Here is a 20356-nt window from a genome sequence, read left to right as displayed (position 1 = left end):
TGTTGGTAGTTTATAGAGTCTAGTTAGAACAATTCCCTGAGAAAAGAATCAGAAACCTTCAATTGGAAATTCCTGCACTGTAACAATTTTTCATCATTAACATTCTCATTAGAATACTTCCCTCCTAACAATTAGAATACACAAACAATCAGGAAAGTCATAGTTTACAAATAGAAAAGACTGGTGGTCTATTCATGAGACATGCTTGTGGACTGGACACAACACAGAACTGCTTTTGAAAAGATGGTTCCATCATTCAAGCAAAACTCATCCTGATAATGTCTGAGGATGTGGATCCGGAGGGAATAAAGTAACAAGAAAACGGTGAATCATCTCAAAACTGGTAAATGTGATTACAGCAGCTGGGGTTGTTCTCAGCAGGTTGGTTGCACAACCCCGGTAAAAACCGGAGATACCCTCTTGCTGAAATACTTTCTTAATGCAATCAACAACACCAGAATACCGCTTCTCCGAATGGTGCCCTTGTTCTTGTAGTCTTGAACGCACAACCTGCATTAAAGAAACTATGTTTGTATAAAAGATATCCAACACAGAGCGATACTACATCATAAGAGATATAAATAAAATAACAACTCCGTGGTTGAACCTTGGATTTTTGGGTCAGGTAAAAGACAAAAATAAAAAAATTTGAAGCTCATGTTTTCCTCAATAAAATCAAGGTCCAAATATAGCCCAAATTTATGAGAAGTACCCATACCTCATGTGGATATGTCAAGGTCGAAGCAAATATTTTCGAAACTGATGAAGCTAGTGCAACGTCACTTGCACTAAGTTTATCCGTCGTGGTGTTATCTACCACAATTAAAACAAATTGACTTGATTTTATTTTACTATAGAATGAAAGATGAACGAGAAGAAAAAATAACAGGATGCATTTAAGACTGAAATTAGCGACGACATACCTCGGTCAGCCAAGTGACTTTTTATCTTCTCATATGTTGGAAACTGAATTCCAACATGACTAATACCAGCCAGAGCTGGTACAAGACCGCTGAACACCACAGAAACATCAAAATAGGGCAGAAATCAGTCTGTTGAAAAAGTTATTCCAAATGTGCTTGATGATGTTGGGAGACAGGGAGAGGTAATAACCTATACAATCCACGAATACCCTCCTCGTGTGCAATTCTCTTTAAGCCAGACAGTGTACTCCTATAAGGAACCACACCTTTTCTCATTCCTTGTGTCTGCGTGACAGAATAAAACAAACATCAGTTTTGAAATTACCTTGATACTGAAATAAATACCAAGTTCCTCAACACCCATCATTAGAACATTTAGTCAACAAGATGGCTGATGGTCATATGGTTTGAAGCAATAGGTATTTAAACCATAATGCCTCTCTTATTGAAAATAGATGTCCCAGTCCCACAGTCCCATAATTCTACATATCTAGATATCACGCATAAAACGTCTTGTGGAACCAAAAGATCACAGCACTGAACACATATTTTCTTTGAACATCTGGCATTAACGAACAAGAAGTCCAAAACCAAGCATAGAAGATATTGACCAAAACCTTTATTCTGCATTAACTTTTTTTCAGTACCATGCATGAGGAGAACTTTCGCAAAATTTGAATTAATAGCAGTGTAAGATAATTTGATTGAAAAAACAAATACAGACTGAGCAACTCATTTTTTTTGTCAAGCATCCAAAAGATTCAATTGCTCCTCATTGCATAAATCAGCTGTGTCTTACCAGCATTAAAAGAAAAGGAAAGAAGAAACATAAGTCAATAATTGAAATACCTGAAGTCTTGTCTTGATAACCCAAAGAGGATTTGTTGCAATTGTAGTCGCAGCCCCAGCACCAGCGGCAGCCATCATATTTGCACCAAGAGGGAGCTGATGATTTACATCTAATTCCAGAAATTCAAGGCATACTTAATAACACCATAAAACCAAAGAAAATGTCCATTTTGTATATTCATCTAAAAGTAGAAAAAGCAAACTGTTCTTTCTTCTTTGCTCAAGAAAAGAACTGGGCTCGAAAGAAAAGCAAGTAATTCACTAACCATCAGCACCAAGAGAACTCTTTAGTTGATCATAAATCGTAAAATACACCTGCAAAAGTTTTACTGACGAGTCATTTTTCATCAAACTTATTTGCTTTTCCACAAAAGAAATACTTACTGGAAGATAACAACTTACCGCCCAATTTGGGAGCATTGCAAGCACTGTTGGGGCTAGCCCCCGATACATGCCACGTAACCCCTCCTTTTGAAATATCTGTTCTAAGCTACCTACGATAACACTACCTGGCCAATCACACACACAAAAAAAATAAATTAATAACATTTGTTATCATGTCTTTGAGAAAATTACAGCAGCACTGGCCTGCACCTTGCATTCTGAACTGCTAAGCTAAAAAATCCCTGAATAACAACCCAAACTTAAGATCTTAAAACGAATTCAACTAACAAGCATGCATTCTAAATTGAACAAATTCCACAAATGATTATGTCCAGCAACGAAAATAAGGAATCTGACCTTTGACTTTAGCATTAGGGAGCTGTGGCAACCCATGTACCTGAAACCTAGTCTTAATAACATCTAAAGGGCATACAAACGTAGCTGCAATGACTCCTGCACCAATCAAATTCGACCTCATAAGTTTGCCTCAATCAATTTCATTTCAAACTTCACCCTGATAATGTGGCAAGTAATTAAGACCAGACGAAAATTATGATAACTCAATTTCGCAGGCTCCCTATCCCAAAATAATAGTCTGATATTTTGACTGAGTTAACATATTGATGGCTCGGCAAACAATTAAGAAATATAAACTTAAAATTACACTACTTGGAGATGCTTCATGTCCCAAACTGAAGTTTCTGTTTGCTTTCAAAATAAAATTGTCTGATATTTAGATTAGTTCATATATTGATACTTCAATAATTTTGATATTACAAACCTTCCAGTTAAAGCTTTATCAGGTTATTTTCAATAGTAATTCAAGTTGAATAAAACAAACTAGCACGTTCAACTTGGAAGGAGGAGAGCATGAAATATGAGCTACAGGGGGGGGGGGAGGAAGTGAAGCTGTATAGTAAAAATTTACCAGCAGCAGCACCGGCGCCAGCATTGCAGAGGAGAACCTTGGGGCTAGGGCCATGAGTATCGGCGGCCATCTTGTGATCTGCAGCAATCGGCTCGCAAAATACCAGCTAATTCTGAAGCAGCAAGAACAAATACAATTTGAGCGCCGTAACAGGTAGCGTTGGAGGTGGTGGAGTCCTCTCTGGAGAGGCCGATCGCCGCCGAGAGCAACCGTCGCATGGCCAATCCGTAAAGCACAAATAGATCAATCCAACGAATCTCCCTTATTCCGGAAAATAACAATTCAAAAAACAGCCTGTTCAATGATAATTACTCAAGAATCGTACACTTCCAGGATATCTGATTATCCCATGCTATTAGCTAAAACGAAGCTGCTTGTTTACTGTATTCCGGTACGAATTTATATGGCGATATGATCCAGAATCAGAGTCGAAAAACCATTGCGATAAGATGGTAGATCATAATCCTCTCGCAAATTGCGGGTAGAGAGAGAAACAAGAGAGAACAAGAGGACTGGGTTGAATCTTCAAAGGGCCACAACTTTTTTCCTATCCCATTTTTATTTCTTTTTTAAAATTTAAAGGGGCAAATTTAATTAGATTAAATGTTCCAACCAAACCCCCCCGCTCTGTTGGCATTCGGCTTTATTTATTCCACAACCAGATTCTCCCCCAAATCATACCCTATAATTGTTAATAACTATTTTTATAAAATAATTTAATTTATAAAAAACCATTAAATATCCTGAAATATAATTATAGTATTCAAAAAATAAATAAAATAAAAAAGTGAATTCAACCGTTGGATCGCTGGCGGGTTCAAAAAAATAACCATACTTTTCAACTTCTTCTTTGTCAGCATTTGAAATAGTCTAGCCCATAATTACCTCAATGGGTAAGCCGATATGAAAACATTGGGCCTGGCCCATGTTTTGGTTATTTTTTCCCCTTATTTTACTGTCTTTGTCCTACTAAAATAGCCCACCATATATATACTTTATTATTACAGGAGACCACTTTTTTTTATATCTTATATATTTTGTCGTTTTCTTTAATGTTATTGTTTTATATTTTTTTATAACTGTTAAGTTGTCCACTCTTCTCAACTTCCACTAATTAAAATAAATTTATTTTATTAACATGCATATTTTTTTAATTTTTTATTTAACCATGCACACTAATTTGAATGTGCCACATGCACTAATACTTTATTACTAGGGATAATTATATTTAGTACCATCGATTTTTATTTTCTTCCAACAAATATATTATTGTTAATAAAATTCACCAAACCTGATTATATGCACATTTTCTAATACTTTCGCACGCATCAATGCATGTGAGAAGGCACATTTTCATCTTTTTAAGAGTATTTTGTTAAAAAAAAATATTTATTTGATATTAAGGTGCAAATATGAATTCTTATTCACATTTTTTTTTTTTGCTAATATTAGCAAAATCTATTTGTTAGACAATTCCCCTATTATTTTTTCCTTTCTTCATGCATCATGACTTACTAGTACCAATGGACTAGTTCACTCTGTTAATAATATATTACATATAAATAAATAAATAATACAAAATATTAAAAAAAAAAGATCGGAACGGATTCGAGTTGGGTCCGGTACAAAACCCGCATCCCGCACCTAGCTGGTCCAATATTTTAGGACCCCGAACCCGATCACATGAGTATTCTGGGTGGAGGCTCCAAAAAATCAGGTCCAATTGCCGTTCCTAGGTACAATCTTAACATGGAATCGATATACCACTACCATGAAATAATACTGTGTGTGTACTGTAACTCTCGTAGGCTTTCTTCATTGTCCTCAATAGGGTGGACGATGCCAACAGTAAATCACAGAGCCAGATTACGTCATTATGAGTAGCAACTAAGCCTACGATGTGTACAAATTGGATAGAATTAACTGTTCCCAGACGAAAATGCCAGCACTTTTTTTTTCCCTGTACATTAATCTATTTATTTGTGAAAAGTCCCCAACATAAAAAGTTATTTGGCTAAATTTATTTAAAATCTCCCATGATAATTTGTACATTGAAATCGAAAGAATTTGTTAAAATTTAAAAAATAAATTGCAAACTCCTAGTTGTTCTTTTTAAAAAAATAAAATTATAAGTTCAAAATAACTTATTTTTTTAGGCAAAATACGCAAACACTCACTGTCTTTTGCTAAATCACAGCTACACCCTCTAAGGGGTCTTATTGTAATATTTTTTAAGGGATGTTCGTGTAAACTTTGTATTTGAAAAAGGTGTAGTTGTAATTATAACTATAACGTTCATGATTAAATTTATAATTTTACAAAAAATATAAAATACATGTGGATTTTTGCCTAACTTTGATAAGTGTTAATGTAATTTACATATTTTTTAATTTATTTTTTTTTCTAGAAAAACACGTGTCGGCTTATTGTAAGTTTTTAAGCATTTTATAAAACATTTGAAAAAGTTGATAAGCTCCCCAAAACGCTCTCTAAAACCACAATTGATAATGTATAAAAAACCAAGTGAGGAAGAAAAAAAAAAAAAAAAAGGAAGAAAAAGACGAAAACATGGGGATGCAATGTGAATTGAAGTGAAGAGTAGATTTCAGAAAATATTCCCTTTGCATTCAGTGCATTCTTATCTCAACAACTTCTATTTACCTTCCAAAAAAGCAACCATCTCATCATTTTATTACAATAACACTATGTAAACCAAGAAAGGAAACAAGAAAAAAAAAAAAAGGAAGAAAAAGACGAAAACATGGGGATGCAATGTGAATTGAAGTGAAGAGTAGATTTCAGAAAATATTCCCTTTGCATTCAGTGCATTCTTATCTCAACAACTTCTATTTACCTTCCAAAAAAGCAACCATCTCATCATTTTATTACAATAACACTCACTCTTTATTCACTCCAATAATTACAGTAATATATATATATATTCTTTAATTATTATATTACATTTCTAATTATCACTAACTTCCCATTCATGCTCTCATCCTTAATATTCACACTCACAAACAAACAAAAAAATATATGGTACTAAATGTTAAATCCCAACGAAACAAATCAAGCCTACATACTTTAAAAAACTAATTATAAATATATTTTTTATATTTGAATTACTGTCATTTATTTATAGTTATATTGATATATTATTTGAGTCGAACATTATTATAAATTGTGGTATATTGATGTAATGGTGAAATAAATAATGAGCTTATACATTAATACCATCATCTTACAGGCATATGAAGTAAATCTATTGAAATTGATGTACTTGTATTATTGAGTTAGATTAGAATAATATATGTAGAGGTAGAAATCACATTCTGTTATAAATTAATTAGAATTTTCCCAAGAAATTATGAAAATAAAGTATTTACTAAAACAAATGCATACTAAAGAATCTTTTAATAAAGAAAAGAAAAAAATTAGTAAAGACAATGTTGCAATTTATTTTCTTAATTTTTCCACTTTTTTTTTTTTTAATAAATTTGAAATTATCCACTTGTATTTTCGGCAACTACGAGGAAGAAAAATGGCATTGAGGGAAATAAAATTGCTAAAGGGGGCAATGCAGTCAAATCAGGTCACTACAATTGGTTGTAATGGGTAAGCACATTTACAGGTGGAAGAAATGCAAAATTTGGCACTTGAAGCCAGCGTTCTCCTTTCTTCACCCTTTGCCCCACAACCAGCCATCGTTTTGTGCTTTTACTAATATGCCCCTCACAGAGAAACAATCCAAAATAATGCAACTACACACACGCACCCATACACACAGTATAAGTCATAACCTTCCACCTCCTCATCACACACAAACACACACAAACACACACAAACACACAGACTGACAACAAACCCTTTCAAAAACCTCTCCTTCAAATCCCAAATTCAGTTCAATTCAATCTCATTTCAATTACATCTTGATTTCTTCAATCTTTCAATCGCAAATTCCTCAAGTCAAAACGCATTTGGACAGAATTTATCTATAAATAGGCACATACATTTCAATTGCGTCTCGAGTCAATTGAATTTGAATTCAAGAGTAATGTCAAGTAAGGGAGGGTATACGGCGGCGCCGCCGAGGCAGGGCGCTGACAGGTTTTACAACCCGCCAGCGGTTCGGCGTCACCAGGAAATACTTTTACAGCAGCAGCAAATGATGCAGAGGCAGCTGCTCCAGCAACAGCAGCAGAAACAGCAGCAGCAGCAGCAGCAGCAGCAGCAACAACGCCAACTACAGAGCAGGGCAACGGTGATGCCGGAATCTTCCTCCGCTGTGGAGGCGAAGAAGCGGAATGATGCTGATGAATTATCAACAATGGTGACATTGTCTGTATCGCCTTCTGTTAACCCTGCTTCGACTTTGAATGTTACTAACTTAGATCGTTTGATGGAATCTGTTACCCCATTCATCCAGGCGCGGTATTTGTCGGAGGTATACCGAAGAATTAAGTTTGTTTCTTCTTTTATTCATTTTCTTGGAGATAAAACCCTAAACCTCTGTTTTGTATACAGGAGAATGAGAATGCATGCAGGAAATGAAACGGAAAACTAGTTTTTCCCTATGAATTAGTGTTTCAAATGATTGAGATCAAGTTCTTGCATTTGAAACAAGGCTAATTAAATGATTTTGTTTGGAAATGTGTGTTTATTGTTTTCCTAAGATTTGAATTAATAAATAGATTTGTTGTCAGTTTGTTTTAATTATTTTCATCAGAATAGTTGCCCGGCAAAATTGGATTTGGAATTGAATTGGAGTTGTCTGTGGGTCTTGAATCCCTTTCTGAAACCAAATCAAATGCACCCCTAATGCAAACAGAAATCAAGTCATAAGAATGGTTTCTCTATGTGTGGTTTTTGAATCCTAATAAAAGAAGGGGTTCCAATGGTTGTTTGAAAGATTTTGCAAAATAAACTTGTTTTTTAGAGCTCTTGAGTCTTGAGACTCTCTACTTCATCGCCTATCAGAAATGATTTTGAAAATATGTAGTTCTTCTGCAGTTCATGAATTCATGGATGTTTTTCGGAATTCTTTGGTATGTTAGTAAAAACCCATTGATCTGCGCGGGGGTTTAGAAGATTTGAAAAGTCGTTGGTTCGTGGTTGTTTTTTGGAAGAATTAATTACGTATATTCTAGAAGGTCGTTAATTTGCTTCTGTTTTGGAAGATTCTGTTTATTAGTTTATGAAAATCCGTAGTTAATGAAAGCTGGTCTTGTATCTTTCAAATTAGTTCTTGATTGGTCATTGACTTGTGGCTGTTTGGAAGACCTTTTGTCTGGAGTTTCCAAAACGTCGTTAGCTTGGGGTTTGTTTCTTTTAAATATTTAAGAAAGCATTAGTTATGGAAAGTTCATTAATATGCCGTTGCTTAATTATAAAAGAAAAAACTTTCTGAAAGGTTGTTGGTCGCTTTTCCAGAAGCGAATAAATGTTAATGAATTTTGCCACCTTCGGTTTATGGACAGGTAAATGCAAGGGGATGGAGAACGCGGGAAGTGGATTCGCATCCTTTCTTTTACTTGGAGGATCTATGGGAATCTTTTAGCGAGTGGAGTGTGTATGGAGCCGGAGTACCTTTATTGTTAAATGGGAAAGACCCAATTGAACAATATTATGTTCCGTTTTTGTCAGGCATGCAGTTGTACATTGATCCATCAAAGCCTTCTTCTCGAGTTAGGTGAGTTTTAACAGAACCAGCTAGTGTGTCGTTTAGTCCTGACATTATTATATGTTTGTCTTATTAAGTAATTATTTTTGCCACTGATTGTGCATCTAAATATTCTATCATTTATATGTTTCTTCGGTATGTTATTTGCTGTCACTGATTATCCTGTTGATTTAGTCAAGCATACTATTTCAGTAGTCGTATCAGTTGTTGCTGTTGGGATCACATATTCCAGGAATCTTCTTGCCTTATGTTTCTTAGAAACAAACCTAGTGATCATTGACGTTTCTTGATGTTATACATTATTGGTGCTTTAGGTGCTAGTCTGGTCTTTATTACTTCAAGCTTTGCATTCTCTGATCACATTAAATTGCAAAAATAGTTCTTATTTGACTTGGCTCCGCTTCTGAAATAATGATCTTAGGTCGTCTTGTGCCTCCGACAAACTATAATATTAACTTGGAGAGATAAGTGGTTTTGATAGTTTCATTTGTTTCTGACTTTGATCCTATATTTGCTTCTTTAAAAAATTTCAGTATTTAAATTAGTAAGATTGGTGACTTGTTAGCATTCAGTGTATACCCATCTCATTTTGCTCTACCCTTATCGATCTTTGTCTTGTAATTTAGTCATTGAAGTTAAAAATTGACTCACTGACTAAATTTGGATTCAAGAATGACGTACAAAATATTCTTTAGAAGTGGGAATGAACTGCAATGTGAATTGGGATGGTTCATGGTGTTCTGGATACATTTGAACAGAAAATTTCATGCTAGAATCTAGTATCATTCTAAGAATAGCTTTAAACTAGTCATTAGTTATGAGTGCCCCTTACTGCCACCTTCTTTGGGAGTGAGGTGGCAGGAAAGGTAAAAGAGGTGGTAGATTAGAAAGGGTGGACAATTAACTTGTAGCAGCATGAGTCTTTTGGTTATAAGTTTGCGTTTTTACTGCCGCTATACTATTTCATTGTTTTACTTTTGTCTGGGTTTTAACATTTATCAAATTAAAAAGCTGCAAATTATCATATTAAATTACAATGAATCTGAAATCAATTATTTATTTATTTTTTTATAGTTCTCTTGTAAAAATATATGTATTTTTCCTCAATTCCCTCATGTCTTTTCAATATATAGCTCACAGGGATATAAGTTTTTCCTTCCTTAAAGCTAGGAGGGGAAGTGGTGGGGGTGTTTGGCGAGGGATTCTTCTGTTCATTTTGTCATCTAAAAATGGTATATTCTTGTATAGGATCTGTGAATTACATTACTGTGCTCATGCCAATTATAACCCTGTCTTTGTGCTCTTATATATGTATATTATTATATTATATTATTATTATTATTAGTATCATCATCATCATATCATTATCTTAATAGCTTCCTGACAAAGGGGTGAAAATGATCTTGGATAAGTGATAACTATATCTGCTGTCAGGACTGATTTGTCTGCCTGGTTTTCTTTTTTCCTTCTTTTGAGTTTTCAATTGGAAATGACTTCATTAATTGCTCTGTGTTTGCATCTCTTAATAAGAGTTTGTGAGAAAATAATGATCAAACTGCACTTCTTATAGGACATTTTTTGCTTTTTTTCATGAGCCTTAATTTGTTAATCTTATTTCCAGAGGACCCACTGAGGAGGGTGATGCCGAGTTGTATAGATTGACAAGTAGTGCTAGTAGCAGCGATTCCGAAGGAGATAGAAGAGCTAAATCCATTTTGAATTCAAACATGCAGCGACTGGATAGGATCTCACTGGGAGATAAATCTGTTATAAGTTCAGCTAGTTCTGAAGCTGATCATGCTAATTCACCTGGATTACCTTTGTTTCAATTTCTGGAACATGAACAACCGTATAACCGCAGACCATTAGCTGATAAGGTAGACCTATGCGGACTTAAACTACTGAATTATTTTCAATTGGTTTCTCTATCCCATGAAATGATTGTGGTTGAGGATTTGGCCCTTCCTTTGCAGATATCATTACTTGCATCCCAATGTCCCGAACTGAGCAAGTTCAAGAGCTGTGATCTACTTCCAACAAGTTGGATTTGTGTAGCTTGGTATGTCTACTGTGCCCAAATTTTACATTATTCTTATGATACAATGGAGGTTCATGGCTAGTATAAAGATCGACAAAAAATATTTCTTGGCAGGTATCCGATTTATAGGATTCCTATAGGCCCAACACTACAAGATCTGGATGCATCTTTTTTGACATTTCATTCCTTGTCAACACAATCTAGAGGTACATCTCTCTTTTTACCTGTGCCTTTGGCATGAAAGTGCATGCGAGAGGCAAAGAGTGTGGGTGCTTTTTCTTGTTATCTTGTTGAAACAATCATGAATTCATGATTTTATTACAGGTGACCGCCCCCCTCAGTTTCATGCTGCAAATACTAGAACAGTCCGCGGCTTTACTGATCCAACTCCAAAGATTTCATTACCAGTCTTTGCCCTTGCTTCATACAAGCTGAAAGGATCAATTGTAAGTCCTTGTGGGCCCCATGAATGCGAGCAAGAGAACTCTCTTCTGCAAGCCGCGGAAAATTGGCTTAGATGTTTGCAGGTTATTCTACCTGATTACCAGTTTTTCCGTGCTCACTACTCTCACCGAAGATGATGGGAACGAAGTGCCCGTTTTGACATAAAAAAAAGTTTTGGAACTAGTGCTTTAGAAATTCCATTCCATCGACACCGGATACCCTGGTAAAAATTGTTGTGCAGTGTTGTTTAAGCTTTCCCAGTGTATTAGTATGTAAAAAAATTCCTTGAAAAAGCATGATTCCCTACAGAATAGGATATAATGATGAGGTGGGTTCCTTTTGCATAGATGATACAATTGACAGTGTGTTAGTTTACATGGGAATGTGGGTCATATATTAGTAGTATATTAGTTGAGTGACTGACTATGGCAAGTCGGTAATTAGCGACCCCGAATGTCCGCGATGGCGACGAATACTTCAAACATCTGTAATCTGTACTTTTAGAATGGATATATAACTCAAACTTATATATATAGAGCTTTATAATTCCTTCTTGGAAGAATATATTGTGATTTTGTTAACTCTATAATTTCATTCTATTCTTATTTATGTTTCTTATTGGTGTCATATTTTTCGGGTTTAATGTAATTTACTCTTGTGATACTCTTAATGAATAAATTACTCTTTTATGATAAAAAATTGCTTCATTTATAAATTGTTTTTTTTTTTTCATAAAAGGATAATTTACTCATTTATAATATCACAAATGGTTGGTTGCAATTTTTTTCATACTTTACTGGATTGGGTAATAACTTATTTATGGGTTTAATGCAATTTATCCTCGTGTGTATTGTAAATGATTAAATTGAAATGAAATAATTTACTCCCTTGTCTAGGGGTAAATTGCTTAATTTTAAAAAATACAGAAGTGTAAATTACTAATTTTTTTTATTGGAGGATTAATTTGCATATTTGTAATATCACATGGGGCTAAATTGCATTTTTTTCAATTTTAAGAGTTTTGGCTACAAATGTTTGAAATATCTTGTAAGTTTCCATATTTTATAAGATGTTTTAAGATTTTAACAATATTATTTTAAAAATAAAATTTTAATATATTTGAATAAATAAAATGTCAGAAATTGTAAGATTAGAGTACGTAGCTCAATAAGTTTTTTATATTATAATAATATTAAAAAATAATTAAATTATTAGGATTCAAAATCAAACAAATAGATATTTTTGTTCACATTCGGTCTAATATCAACCAAACTCGTAAAAGAACGAAGGAAAAATTAAATTAGTTTTCGTGATTGCTGGCACTTAAGAGAAAGGCCATTGGGCTATAATTGTGATAACCCATTAGGCTATCCGGAAAGCGGGTTATCCCTAATTTGAAAACCCTGTTCTTATCCCGGAAAACATTATCCATGTTTTCCTCAATCGCTCACACAGATGACAGATATACTGCTCTGCTCTCCTACCATACCTGTTAATTCATAAGGTGCGCAGTATTTCCTTATTTTTTCATTCTCGATCGGACAATCCGATTTGTATACATTTAATTCGATTAATCGAGAAATTTGTTTTCTTGTTATGTTCCTTAATTTTTGGTCTCTGTTTTAATCAATTCCGACTCCTGTTGTCATCTTCACTTGAACTAACCGACATTTGTCCTTTGTCGAGGTTAATTTCAGAATCTCCTCTCTCCCAAAACAATGAAATGTGGGAAAAATTAGAGGACAAAAAGTGAAATGCGAGAATCGTATCGCTGAATTTCTTCCTCTTGAAAATACTAATACCATTACTGAATTTTTATCTAATGACCTCAATTTCAATATTCTGGTACTCTGACTGTTAAAAGCTTTCAGTTCGGGGGTTCAGTCGTCGATTCTAAATATGAATTACGAATAATGCTTCTTTACATTGTTAGTCATGAAGATAACACGCCATCATGAACGAAATCCTCTTTCTTTTTAGTTATTTTTTAATCTTTTCGATTTCCCCCGATTTCCCCATTTTCTTTTTTTTTCTTTTGTTTGTTTGTTTATATATATATATATATATGTGTGTGTGTGTGTGTGTGTGTGTGTGTGTGTGTGTGTGTGTGTGTGTGTGTGTGTTTGTGTGTGTTGATGGAGGCAGTATACAACATACAAGTCTTCCTGTTATACTACTGGTTTGGTTGCAAAAATTGGTGAATGAGATTTTCTACCTAGTTTCTGCAGTCCATATGTTGATTCACATGCATGGAGAGTGAAAAAAAGAAAATGGTGTATTTAACATGAGATGCCATGTAATTATATCCATTTTATTGGGTTTCTGCAAGTCGAAGTTTTCATCTCATATTATCCTATACCTCTTGCTTATAATTGCACTCTGGTTGCACAATTCTTTGGTGTTGTCAATTGAATTTTGTCAAGTATTATGTCTTATAAAATCAGCGTTGTATATTTATCATTTCATAGTAGATGTTATCAAATGGGATTCGGAACACGAAGCAGCACTTATCGACTTAGGACGAACTGGACTCCAGAAATGGATCGTTATTTTATTGGCCTCATGTTGGAGCAAATTGGCAAAGAAAATAGGAGGGATGATCATTTGTTCAGCAAAAGGGCATGGACGCATATGACAACAATGTTTAACACTGAGTTTAGTTCCACATATGATAAAGATGTCCTGAAAAATCGACACAAGATGCTGAGAAATCTATATAGGATGTTGCAGAATCTTCTCAAGCAGAAAGGTTTTAGATGGGATGAATCGCGACAAATGGTTGCAGCAGATGACAGAGTCTGGGCTGACTACATTCAGGTGCAATTAGATGAGTTTTATAACTTATTGCACTGTTTATGCAGTTGTAGAGTCTTTAGTTTTGTGTTTGCAGGTTCATCCCTATGCACGAACATATAGAATGAAGAAAATCCCATACTATTCTGATCTATGCAAAATATATGGAGCTGGTAGAGGTGGAGACAAAGATACAATTTCTGGGCAAAAAGGAAATGGCACTGGGATGATGTTACAAGCTGATGATGGTCGCTTGTTGGAAGGAGAAAAATGTGTTCCTACAAGTGCTAATGATGAGAAAACTTGTAGCAATCCGTTGGAATATTCACCAAATTTTGGTGATATGGCAACTGAGTCACTTCATGATATAATGATAAATGAAGACTATGGAATATCTGTGGCAAAAGGAATGGTTGATAAAACATGCCCATTTCTGCCCGATAAAGGCGTCGGTATGGGTGCTCGCACAAGGACTTGCTGGCAGCCGCCAATGGATCGATACTTTATTGATCTTATGCTAGGTCAAGTGAACAAAGGGAATCACATTGATGGCCTACTTACGAAACAAGCTTGGAGAGAGATGATTTCATCTTTTAATGTTAACTTTGGGTTTAGCTACACAATGGATATTCTGAAAAATCGATTTAAAACTCTTAGAAGGCAGCATAACGTTATAAACAATCTGCTGGAGTTGGATGGATTTGCTTGGGATGAAGCACGCCAGATGGTGACTGCTGATGACCGTGTCTGGCAGAATTGTATCAAGGTCAGTATTTGTCCAACAATTTGCATCCATGAGATATTGATTTCTTCCGTGTTGACAGTTACTTGAGACAATAGCAAATTTCTTATCATTATGGTGTAAATCACAGATTTACCAACTTAGCTCATAGAATGCATTTCTTTAAAGATTTAGCTTTGACTTTATGCAGGTTCATACAGAAGCTAGGCAATATATGACTAGACCTGTTCCATATTTTGTAGATTTGTGTTTGATATTCAGAGAATTGAATGGTGATGAGAGAGATGCTATTACAACTCGTCAAAACTTAGAAATCCTTGATGAAGATCCTGAAATCAAATTTGTTACTGGTAATCAATCTTCAGCAACATCAGTATCCAGTTATGATCAGCTTCACAAAGAAATGGAGTCTGCGCATCCAGATTTTGACGTGACTACTACTAATGAAACGACCAAGCCCCAACTAGAATTCCCACTTAAGGCAGGCTCTTCCAAGAGATCGCGGAGTGAAAATGAGGGGGTGGTCCATGCTATTCAGGAGATGGCAACTGCAGTTTCATCTTTTGTGGATAAACGAAAAGAAGATGATAATTTGAACGCCATTCCTGTAGAACTTGTAGTAACAGCAATCCAAGCCTTACCTGATATGGATGAAGACCTTGTGTTGGATGCTTGTGATTTCCTGGAGGATGAAAAGAAAGCAAAAACATTTTTAGCATTAGATGTGAAACTGCGAAAAAAGTGGTTATTGAGGAAGCTTCGTCCATCTATATAGTATAACTCAATAATACATGTAAGTTTGTCAGCTACCATCAACCAAAGAACTTGAAGAACAGTGACAAACTTATCATAGCAGAATAGTTAGTTCCAGATTTATAAAGATGCCTCCCCCTTTTCTCACGCTCCTTGTTCGAGTAGCGCCCATATGCGGTCTTAAATTTCTTTAAAGAAAGAGAAGGAAGAATGTACACCTTTATCTCCCATTAAAACGAAATGACTTGTGCATATTTGGTGAACAGATTACGAACTTGGGAAATGGAAACTCAACTGGGTTGCACTAGTAGCGGATTAGACTGATTACTCAAATAAAATAAACAATGCTTTATCAATAACTTTCCCTAGTACCCATCTGGTTTCTGGAGTTGGAGCAATCAATCACAAAACTGAAATTACAAATGCAACTATCTTGATAAGAAAAACTATACGAACACATCGTAGAACTGACGAGGGTCCTAAGCTTCAGTACATTTAGCTGTTCATATTATAACTATATACTAACAGCTCACAAATAGACCAAGGCAATATGAGAGTCCACTCTCTCCAACTGATGAAGTTCACTTGCATGTGCAAGACATTTGGTTACATTTATCACCAAAGTCAGTGAGCAATACTGGCAATGATCCTCTGTCAATAATTGGGCATGAAAAAGTGCAGATTTGGGTCAACCCAGCCATTCATAAGTCGTCAAGAATGGTGGATAGCAGCAATCCCTGTAAAAACTCACACCTTGCCTTCTCATTTTTCCTGTCAATTGACAGAGATGGTAGTGTACTGCATTTTCATGGCAAGTGTAAAATATAATATGTTAGAGCTGTAAGACTAATAGATAGATGAAAAACCCATTTCCACAATATGTAGCCTTGCAATAAGCATGCTGAGACGTAAGGTGCCAATTTAGGAGTACATCAAATGTGCACTAGATGGGGAAAAAATTGGATCTATGAAAATTACATGATATGCAAGCATCGAAGTCCTTGAGATTTGTTCTCTCAATAAAGACTTTCTTGATACTTGCACCATCTTCATCAATCATTAGTTCAATAATGTACAGATTACTTCCTATCAACTGATACAGCATTCAGAGTAACATATTGTGGTGCATTATTTTGAAGAAAGAAAAAATATCTGCAATCACTCGAATAATATATGACCAACCCTCAAGATCAATATGCCACCCAACACGAGGAAAGATAGTCATTAATCAACTAATATTGAATAACAATTAATGATATGCGAAATACTTTAGACAGAATTAAATGTGCCACATAAATGCCATTATGACAACCAAAAGAAAACTCGTTGACACAGAACCAGCAACATCAGGATAATTAACATGTGACAAGCATGGAGTGGCTTACCTTGGCTAAGAATGGAGGTAGTGGGAGGCAGCAGTTACAAATAGGGAACAAATTAGCAATGGTAATGGAGATAGCTGAAATTAGGAGTTCTAATTGAGCACAAGGAACTCATGCTGCTTGGTGGCTTAGGGGTAACTCGAGGAAGAATACAGGTGCTAAGGTCACAGGCACAAGTAACTGGAAGCATCACCAGATGCCGGAGAAAAGACGTAAGATTCATTCACAGGAGGATAGGAAAGAAATTGGAACTCAAGCGGTTGGTGAGGTAGCAAACTGGAAACTGGAGCAGTGACGGGCATGGGCTCTATTAGCAAGTTTTTCAGACATTTTCATTACCAAATTTTCCCTTTTATTAGTATATATAAAAAGAGAGTCCCAATGTTAAAGTTTCCTTAAATGGCCTGTCTCAAGAATAGAGGGGGAAAAAAATTGATTGTCCACCTATTGGTAAAGGTTGGATGATTAATGGACGGAATAGAATAAAGTGCTATTTTTCACTTGAACACCAAGATTCAAATATCAAACAGAGAAGTTAAAGTTTCTCCAAATTAGGCAAAGGAAGAAAGAGCTAATTGATACGGTTAATCCAAACTAATCGGCAAAACCATGTTTACTTATTTATTAGTTCTGATATGATCCACTTTCATATGGAAAAAGAGACACATGGCTACACAAAGTGGAGGGAAAAACCACCATCAAGTTCCAAAAGGCAAATATAATAAACAATAGACCAGTTCACTAATCATGTTCCCATTGACTTCCAATTCTGTGCAGTAATACTGGAATCTTGACAAGAATAAGGGATTCCCTGCATACCTCTTGGAAGAATCATCAGCTGAACTCTGCCCTGATAAGCTTTTTTCAGTTGGAGAAATGGCTTCAATGGTTTGAGGTCTGTAAGTGGGTTCTGGATTATTGACAAATGACAAAAGCATGGAATCAGCTGCTGCATCAGAGGAAGAATCAACACAAGGAGACTCCTTGATACAACGTAAATGTTTCTCCTGCAGCTCTTTCCTCAATAGAAATATTGCTGAACGAGAGCGGGTGCTGCGATACTTCTTATTGCAAAGAGCGTATGTGTAAGTTAAGGTAAATGCAACATGAAACATAAAACATATTTGTTAGTAACCATATTAATGGTTGTAAGATTTCATGAACACAACTATTAACGTGGGAAATTCAACCATACTAATGAAGTGGCTTGTTTGAGTGAACATAGTTCAAGGATATCTTTAAAATATTCTCATGCTGTGTGATTACGTGGGAAGCCATGTTTATGCCCACCTTTGCAGCACAAACAGGACAAATCTGCAAAAAGAAGAAGCTCTGATTATAATACAATATGCATTTTTCCTAATACTCAAAGCTAAAGACAGCAACCTCGATATAATGTCACTCGCAAACCACTAAAATCCCTCGAGCCAGAACAATACCATGTGAACTCCGAACAAATGTTCACTTTTCCGGTAAGGCAAAGTGAAAATATATCAATCTATTACAACTTTCTTCCTCCAAAAAGTTAAGAGACTCTTTGTTTCCAACATTAGTTGCTAGTAAAACACACCCTCTTCTTTCATCTTGCTAATTTTTTATCAATAGGAACACAATCTTAAAATGCAGCCTTGTAAGTTTCAACACCCTTTACCAATCAAACCAAACAACTTGATACTTGCGCCTCAAAATACAAATTTAATTCAATAACACAATACCATCACTATGTTGACTAAGCGGTTCCAAGAATCAACCAAATCACCCCTTTAAGCATCATAAACATTTATAAAATACCTTAACTTACAATTAAAAATAGAAAGTTGCTATACTTGTCTTTAATTATTAGGGATTCGTCATACCTACAAGTTTATCTCCTCATCGTGAAATATGTTTAACCAAAACGTACTTAAATAACAGAAAAGCGAAGCTAGTTGAATTACCCTGGGCTTAACCTCCATGCGATGGTCGGCATCAATGTGGCAGCACAATCCAAGAACATCAAAATCCTCGAGGCAAAATGGGCAAGCTAATTCTTCCGATTTTTCCTCGTTTTGCACATCGTTGACTTCTTCCCCCTCGTACTCCTCCTCCGTTTCCTCTTCCTCTTCATTGTAATCATCTATTACAACGATCAAAAAAAAAATCCATAAAAACTTAACCGCAGAAAAACCAAAAAGGAATAAAATAAGGTTGAAGTACATGCAAGATTTAGACACTGACCGATAATTGGTATCGAATAAGAGGACAGCGCAATTTCCAGATCGTCGTATAACCGATCGCCCATGTTCAATTTAATCAGAATTATATTATTCCGGTTTGAAACCTCTACAAGAATTGCACAAAGTACATAGCGAGATAGACGTATATATGAGCAAGAATCAAATATACAACAAACGGGAATAATACAATACTCTCAAGTAGGGTTTGGAAGATGGTTTTATCCTTGTCTGTGAAGGAGGGAGGTGAAGAAGAGGAATAGCGAGGAAACGGGAAACACCATTTTCTTGTTTTATTAGGGAAATGAAAATTAGACATTTTCAACGAGTCCCGCTTCCGGGTAGGCCGTAGGCGTAGGCCATTTGCTATTCGGATTCTTGGGACGCGGATCCGAATACTTGAATACCCGTGGACTCCCGCGTTATTGCGTCAACTACCACAGTCTATTCGGGTTCGGGCCTCTCCAATTCCAATTGATTTACAGAGTCTGCAGTGAATTCTTGGTGGTATGGTATTCGGATTTTGAGAACCTTTAAGTACAACTCTTAATAAATAATAATTTCTTCTACACCCTAAAAACTTTATTAATAAAATATCCATTGATATTAAAATTGATCGAATATGTATAATTATATTTATTATAAATTATCATATAAAAATGTGACTTTATGTCAATTATATTTCTAAACAAGCAACGAATTCGTCTCCCTCCTTTTAATTTTTGTTTTTACTTTCATATTCTTTTTTCTTGTTTGGTGGCTCTGTGTCAAATTATTTATATGATTCAATGAAGAAGAGCGGACGAAATATTAGGTGGGAGTTAGTAATTCCCGGTAAAGATAATTCCAATGTTATTTTGGTGTATTTTTCTATGTTCCAACAAAAACACCTCTATTACTATTATTATTATTATTTAACTCACAATATTACAAGTTTTTCGCTCCCATATTGATTTATAATAGTCATTATTTTCTTCGCAAATCTAGTGTGCATTTGACCAAAAAAAAATAAAATTAATTAATAATAAGAATAATTACATCTACACTTTTCATTTGTGATCTATTCACACAAATTATTCTTGTTTTTTAAAAATGTATACTCATAAAAAATACTAATATTATTTACACAAATCACACTTACTTTTTGAAATATTATACATATATTTTATAGAAACATCGACATTATTATACAAATTATCCTATTTTTTCGCAGCCACAATGACTGTT

The 20356-nt window shown here is 35.1% G+C and overlaps 4 protein-coding genes across 5 annotated transcripts; 2 read left to right on the top strand and 2 right to left on the bottom strand.

Moving 5' to 3' along the window:
• LOC105163088 (nicotinamide adenine dinucleotide transporter 1, chloroplastic) lies at nucleotides 38-3658 on the bottom strand. The gene is made up of 9 exons (XM_011081309.2): nucleotides 3085-3658; nucleotides 2514-2609; nucleotides 2175-2281; nucleotides 2039-2087; nucleotides 1773-1882; nucleotides 1114-1208; nucleotides 924-1012; nucleotides 719-813; nucleotides 38-510 (listed from the first exon to the last, which is right to left on the bottom strand). Exons 1-9 carry the CDS (start codon nucleotides 3152-3154, stop codon nucleotides 268-270), a joined length of 954 nt encoding a protein of 317 aa, XP_011079611.1. The 5' UTR covers nucleotides 3155-3658; the 3' UTR covers nucleotides 38-267.
• Nucleotides 6881-11810, top strand: LOC105163087 (protein hunchback). Its single transcript, XM_011081308.2, has 6 exons — nucleotides 6881-7528; nucleotides 8562-8773; nucleotides 10386-10641; nucleotides 10738-10823; nucleotides 10917-11008; nucleotides 11127-11810. Exons 1-6 carry the CDS (start codon nucleotides 7139-7141, stop codon nucleotides 11381-11383), a joined length of 1293 nt encoding a protein of 430 aa, XP_011079610.1. The 5' UTR covers nucleotides 6881-7138; the 3' UTR covers nucleotides 11384-11810.
• Nucleotides 12596-16268, top strand: LOC105163085 (L10-interacting MYB domain-containing protein). 2 transcript variants are annotated; one of them, XM_011081306.2, is made up of 4 exons: nucleotides 12596-12750; nucleotides 13718-14063; nucleotides 14137-14805; nucleotides 14972-16268. In XM_011081306.2, exons 2-4 carry the CDS (start codon nucleotides 13728-13730, stop codon nucleotides 15554-15556), a joined length of 1590 nt encoding a protein of 529 aa, XP_011079608.1. In that variant the 5' UTR covers nucleotides 12596-12750; nucleotides 13718-13727; the 3' UTR covers nucleotides 15557-16268. The 2 variants fall into 2 exon arrangements, with proteins under 2 accessions (XP_011079608.1, XP_011079607.1); XM_011081305.2 differs by having other exon boundaries at nucleotides 12597-12750; nucleotides 13715-14063.
• LOC105163086 (protein DEHYDRATION-INDUCED 19 homolog 7-like) lies at nucleotides 15883-19638 on the bottom strand. Its single transcript, XM_011081307.2, has 5 exons — nucleotides 19134-19638; nucleotides 18854-19032; nucleotides 18153-18230; nucleotides 17736-17995; nucleotides 15883-16332 (listed from the first exon to the last, which is right to left on the bottom strand). The coding sequence occupies exons 1-5, from the start codon at nucleotides 19195-19197 to the stop codon at nucleotides 16236-16238; spliced, it is 678 nt and encodes a 225-aa protein (XP_011079609.1). The 5' UTR covers nucleotides 19198-19638; the 3' UTR covers nucleotides 15883-16235.

Source organism: Sesamum indicum, linkage group LG6 (genome assembly GCF_000512975.1).
Source record: "Sesamum indicum cultivar Zhongzhi No. 13 linkage group LG6, S_indicum_v1.0, whole genome shotgun sequence".
Taxonomy (NCBI): Eukaryota; Viridiplantae; Streptophyta; class Magnoliopsida; order Lamiales; family Pedaliaceae; genus Sesamum; species Sesamum indicum.
Note: the sequence above shows the minus strand (reverse complement) of the source record. Positions and strands in the feature narration are given on the sequence as shown.